Consider the following 6,115-nt stretch of genomic DNA (forward strand, 5'->3'; position numbering starts at 1 on the left):
AGCCTCTCCTCGGAAGGAAGATGGGGCAATCTACTTCCATAGTGATACTGCCTTGGAAATCCAAGGAGGGGTCGCTATGAGTTGGGTCCAACTCGACAGCACATAGCAATAACAACAACAAAACTGTTGTGCTAATTTACCCATTATGAGTAGACATTCTTGGTGTCCACCCAGGGCTGGTTCACCTATTCCTATATGCTGAGTATTGGCTACTAAATGCTACAGCTACTCACTTCTCTTGAGAATTACCCTTGCTTGACAGATGCCGCCTTGCTCAGGAGATTGCCCATTCCCTTTAGTGTCATTTACTCTCCCTCACTCCTGCCCTGGTCAGCCCACTACCAATTACTGACTAGCCCTAGTAGTATGACTTTAATTTTGTCCCTCAGAAAATATATGCAGTAAATCTGAACCTCTCTGCCTGTGATTAAGGAGCGTGGTTGTATAGTGGGTAGGACATTTGGCTGCTAACCAGAAGGTCAGCAGTTCAAACCCACACATTGCTCCACAGGAAGAAGGTGAGGCAATCTATTTCTATAAAGATTTACAGCCTTGGAAACCCAATGGGGTGTCACTATGAGTTGGAATCAACTCAATGGCAGGTTTTTTTTTTTTTTTTAATGTCTGTGGTTATAATATTGGGAATGGGTTGTCTTTGTTATGCTATTGAAGCAGTACTAATATAGAGTATGTTTTAAATCAATCTCTTGAGATATAAGAGATTAAATAAGCAAATGAGAGAGCAGAGATGGAGGAAGATAAATCCTAAGCCACATGGAGATCTCTATGGAACCAGGAAGTAGAAGATGAAGAGACAAGGACCTTTCTCTAGAGCCAACAGAGAAAGAAAGTGTTCTCTTAGAGCCTGCACTCTGGATTCAGATGTCTAGCCTCCTAAACTGAGAAAATGCATATGTTTGTTAAAGCCATCTACTTGGTATTTCTGGTATAGCAACACTAGGTAAAGATTGTGATAATTAGGTACTGGGAGTGGGGTCCTCCTCTAAGAAATACCTAAAATGTGGAAGTGGTTTTGGAATTGGTTATGGCATGAGGATGGAAGAGTTTTAAGGTGCTTAATAGTAAAAGCTTAGATTGCCTTGATGAGACTGTTGATATAATTATGGATGTCAAAGGCAATTTTGGTGAGGGCTCAGAAGGAAGTGAAGAGAGCTTTAGAGAAAGTCTCTATCATCTTAGATAGAGACTTATGGTGCCAACAACAGAATGTTGCTAGAAATGTGGATGTCAAATGTGCTTCTGGTGAGGCTTTAAAAGAAAATAATGAACATGTATTTGGCAATGGAGGAAGGACAATGCTTTTTATGCAGCGACAAAGAACTTGTTTGAACTATGTTCAAATATTTGGTGGAAGATAAAACTTACAAGTGATGAACTTGGATATCTGGCTGGTGAGATTTCTAAGGAAGATCTTAAAGGGGCTGTGTGGTTTCTCCTTGCCCCTTATGGTAAAATGTGAGAGGAAAAAGATGGATTTGAAAAGGAACTGTGCAAAATGGAAAAAAAAAAATTATAAAGATTTGAAAAATTCTGTTGTACAAACTAAGGACACGTGCCCTAGAATTTTCACCAAGGATGTGGCTACACAATCTTTTGTTAAAGAGAGTAAGCCTCTAACTGAGGGATGTAACCAACTACCACAGCAGAAAGCCCATCACCTTAGACTGAAGGGGACAGAGAAATAATAAAAAGAATGTTGCTTGCCTCTTGGAATTCTGCACAGAAGAAGCAGACCAAAGGAGCTACATCTGTTGTCCTCTAAGGAAAAAAAAAAGAACCATTCCTGGAGCAGCTCAGAGAACAGCAGAACTGTTAGAAGGAGCACAGGACACAGAGCTGCCTCAATTTTGAAGGATGGAGCCACAGCCCAGTGAGTTTCAAAGAGTGGGGCCACAGCCTTCTAAGTGTCAAAGACACACATCTTCACCAACGTGGTTAGGAGTGTGGGACTGCCATTCATGAGTGCCAGGGCGAAGGTGCCACTACCCAAAGCTGAGAGGGCAGGACTGCCATGCCCAGGGGGCAGAAAAACAGGGCTTGCTAAGGCTGAGGGTAGGGGTGCCACTGAGATGGATTAGGAGAATGGGGCTGAAGGCGCAGAGTTGCCATCCCAGTGGGCCTAGAAAGTGGAGCTGAAGTCCAGGGCCAAAGGGCCTCCACCCACAATCCAGAGGGTGTTGCCAACACCCAGAGTCTGAAGGGAAGAGCCATTGCCCAAATGGTTCCAAAAAACAGAGTATTACTTTTAAGCCTTGAGAACTATTGTAAATCGTTCTGCTGGGTTTTGACTTGGTACCCACTGTTCCTCCTTTTCCCATTTCTGCCACTTGTAATGGAAATGTCTGCCTTGAGCCTGTTTTACCATTGTCCTTCAGAAGCAGCTTACATTTTGGATTTCACAGGTTCACAGATGAAGAAGAAATTTGCCCCAGAATGGACTATGCCTAAAGTCTCACCCGTTTCGATTTACATGATTCAGAAGATAAGATTTTGAACTTGGAGTTGGTTTAAGACTTTTGGGATGCTGCGATGGGGTAAATGTGTTTTGCATGTGGGAAGGACATAAATTTTGAGGTGCCACAGTGTGGAACGTTATGGATTAAATTGTGTCTCCCAAAAATACATGTTGTAAATCCTAATCTCTGTGTCTGTGGTTATAATCCCATGTGAGAATGGGGTGTCTTTATTAGGTTGATGGAACAGGATTAGTGTAGTGTATGTTTTAAGTCAATCTTTTTTGAGATATAAAAGAGCTTAAGCAAGTGAAAGAAGCAGAGATGGAATAAGATAGATGCTAAGCCATATGGAGGATCTCTAAGGAACCAGGAAACAGAAGTTGAAGAGACAAGGACCTCCTCCAGAGCTGACAGAGAGGGAAAGCATCTAGAACTAGTGCTCTAGATTCAGACTTTCAGCCTCCTAAACTGTGAGAAAATAAATTTTGTTTGTTAAAACCATGCACTTGTGGTATTTCTGTTATAGCAGCATTAGATAACTAAGACTCCTACGGTACAAAAAACTGGGCCTTTCTATCTTAAGGTGGGGCCAACTCTGTAGCTGCATTTTATGTTCCAGTGCTCCCTGTGGGATCAGGCTGAAGCTAGACTCCAGCTCAAAGCACATCCTTTCCTAGCTTCTCCTACCTTGTCTATCCCTCATTCCTTTTCTTTTGAGAGTATGCCCTTAAGGAATCATGTACACTAAAATGCCAGGACACTTCTTCCCTCAGTGTATGGGAAAACCCATTTCTAAACTCTTCTTCTAAGCTGGTTGTTATCAATCTTTGTACTAAGAGAAAAATGGCAATGTAAAAAATTTGCATTTCTTATTACTAGTTATGTTAACTTGTTTATATGTGTATTAATTACATTTCTTCTGTTAATTTGCCTGTTTATATTTTTGTGTATATTTCTATTGTTCCCCACCCCACCTCCTACCCTTATTGAGTTTTAGGAGCTCTATATGTTATAGAAAGAAATTCGGGTGTTGTAGTGGTTAAGGCATCTGGCTGCTAGCCAAAAGGTAGTGGTTCAAACCCAATAGCAACTCTGTGAAAGGGAGATGAGGTAGTCTGCTTCCATATGCTTGGGCCTGGGAACCTCAGACCCTCGGGCCCTCTCCCCAGCCACCTCACACTCCCACATTTCCCTACCCACTCCAGATCCAGTGTGACCCATCTCACAGCAGTCTGGTCAAACCCAGACCTGGAGGAGGTGAAAAGGGGGCATGAAAGAGTGACAGCCTTGGAAACTCAATGGAGGTGGCTATAAGTCAGAATCAAATAGGTATCAGTGAGTTTGGTTTGGTTTATATGTTATAGATAATAATTTTCTTATATTTGTATTAACTATTTTAATGCATTTTTGTTTTCTTTCTTAACTTGATAATGTTGCATGTTCCACCAAATGTTATCCTTGGAAAGGATTTCCTTACTTAAAAATTATATGCATCATCTACCTATATTTTTTTCTGATGCATATTTTGTTCTTTTTTTTGCCCCTTTTAAGTGGTAGTTTAGTAATAGATATGATGGTGATATACTTATACGTACTTGGATTTTTCTCTTTACATCTTTAGTTATGGCTTTTAAACTCAGACAGTTTGGTGATTGGATCTTTGGAAAATTCTAAAAGTATCAAAAAATTCCCCCTGTTGGAAGACATTTTGAAGGAAGATTCCAGTTCTGTCTGGAATGCCATCAAGGTCCTGTACCAGCCATGCATCAAAAACAGGAATGAAAAGTAAGTTGTGCTTTTGTTTTCTCATTCTGTATTGTTTTAGCTTCTGTTGCCATGTTTGTGTTTAAGAAATTAATGAGTTAAATGGTATTTCCCTTCTTGAAGCTTCTAAGAGTCATACTAAGTATTATGCTTTCAGAGTAGATTCAGTTATCACAGAGGAGTCATGCTAACATGCAGAAGAAAGCTTGGTTTTACTGAAAATAATTGCTCTTTTTCTTACAGTCTCAGCTGCCTGTACATATGGGCTATAGTGCTAAATTAGATTTCAACAACTATGACTATTTACTGATAAAGGCCTTCCAGACATTTAGGATACAATAATAAAAAAAAAAAAAAAAAAGAAGAAGAAGAAGCCTACCTCTTGGGGTTGCCATTGTAATAAGGGGAAGACAGACTATAAATGAAAAAAACACCAAAAAATCAAAAATGTTTATAGCTCTTCCTGTGTGTCAGGCATTGATCTAAGTGCTTCTAGCTCATTTAAATACTATGAGGCAATTACTACTGTTATCCTTGTTTTAAAGATAAGGACAGTAAACACAGATGCTAAATTCCTAATGAAAAATAAAGCAAGGTAAGGTAGTTGGAAAGTGCTGGGATGGTATGGGAGGTTGCCATTTTATATTGAAAAGATAGAGAAAGTTCCTCAGATAAGTTGATATTTAAGTGGAAAATTTAAGAGAGCAAGCGAGGGAATGAACCATACTAAGGGAAGAGCATTCCAGGCAGAGGGAATAGCAAATGCTTTATTTGAACACATGGGAATGTTATACATATCTTATACTCTTGAATTGGTTTAATCAAATTTATTCTAAGAACAGAAAGAACCGGATCTTTTTTCTGGGAACTAAATTAACACATTTTAAAAATACATGACTTTAAAAAATTGTGTAAGTAGTACAGATCATAAAGGAATCATACACTATGGATATATATATAAAGTAAAATATGAAAGTTCTCCATCCTGTCTCTCTCCAGAAGTAATAAGTTTATTGTGTATACTTCAAGTCCTTTTCCTAACTTGTTCTGCATTTTAAACTAATTTGAATGATACCATATGTATATTAAATACTCTGTATTGGATATTCTTTCCACATCAGTTCTAGGCATTTTCTGAATGGAGATACTATAAATTTAACTATTTTTTCAACTAATGGATATTTGAGTTATTTCTTTTTTGGTTTGACTGCTAACCAGAAGGCTGGAAGTTCAAACCCACAAACCACTCCTTGGAAGGAAGATTGGGCAATCTGCTTCCATAGAGATACCACCTCAGAAACCCAAAGAGGGGTCACTATGAATCAGATCTGACTCGATGGCAGTGAGTTCTTTTATTGTACACTTGAACCTATATTTTGTAATTATGTGCAAATGTTTCTGTAAGTTGGATTTATAGAAGTAGAATTGCTCAACTAAAGGGTATGGACATTTAAAATTATTGAAAATACCAAATTGTTTTTCAAAAGGCATTGACAATTTATACTCCCACCTGAAGTCTTTATAAATGCCCATTTCCCTATGCCCTCATCTAAATTATTATTTCAATTTTTGTCCATCTGACGCCAATCTAAGTGAAACAGGTCTATTTGACTATCTTTGTGTTTTATTGAGGCATGGTCAGAGAATATGGCTTATGGGTTTTATATGTAGAATTTGTTGGGTTTTCTTTTTGTGTGGGTGTGGTCAACTCTTAAGATATTCACTGGGTCTACTCTGATGATTATTTTGTGGTTGTATGTGGTTGTACCTTGTGGGAGCTCTGGTGGCATAGTGCCTAAGGCATTTGACTGCTAACTAGAAGGCTGGAGGTTCAAACCCATCAGCCATTTCTCAGAAGAAAGCTTGGGCAATCT

At 39.0% G+C, this 6,115-nt stretch overlaps 1 protein-coding gene across 1 annotated transcript in view; it reads left to right on the top strand.

Moving 5' to 3' along the window:
* Positions 1-6,115, top strand: part of UBE3D (ubiquitin protein ligase E3D) — a 168,346-nt gene that overhangs the window by 72,851 nt on the left and 89,380 nt on the right. Inside the window, exon 7 of the mRNA XM_042782275.1 lies at positions 4,099-4,262. Within this exon, the coding sequence (XP_042638209.1) occupies positions 4,099-4,262 (164 nt within the window). The remainder of the gene's footprint in view (positions 1-4,098; positions 4,263-6,115) is intronic.

This window comes from Orycteropus afer, unplaced genomic scaffold (genome assembly GCF_000298275.1).
Source record: "Orycteropus afer afer isolate SDZICR_OR568_19922 unplaced genomic scaffold, OryAfe1.0 scaffold00011, whole genome shotgun sequence".
Classification (NCBI taxonomy): Eukaryota; Metazoa; Chordata; class Mammalia; order Tubulidentata; family Orycteropodidae; genus Orycteropus; species Orycteropus afer.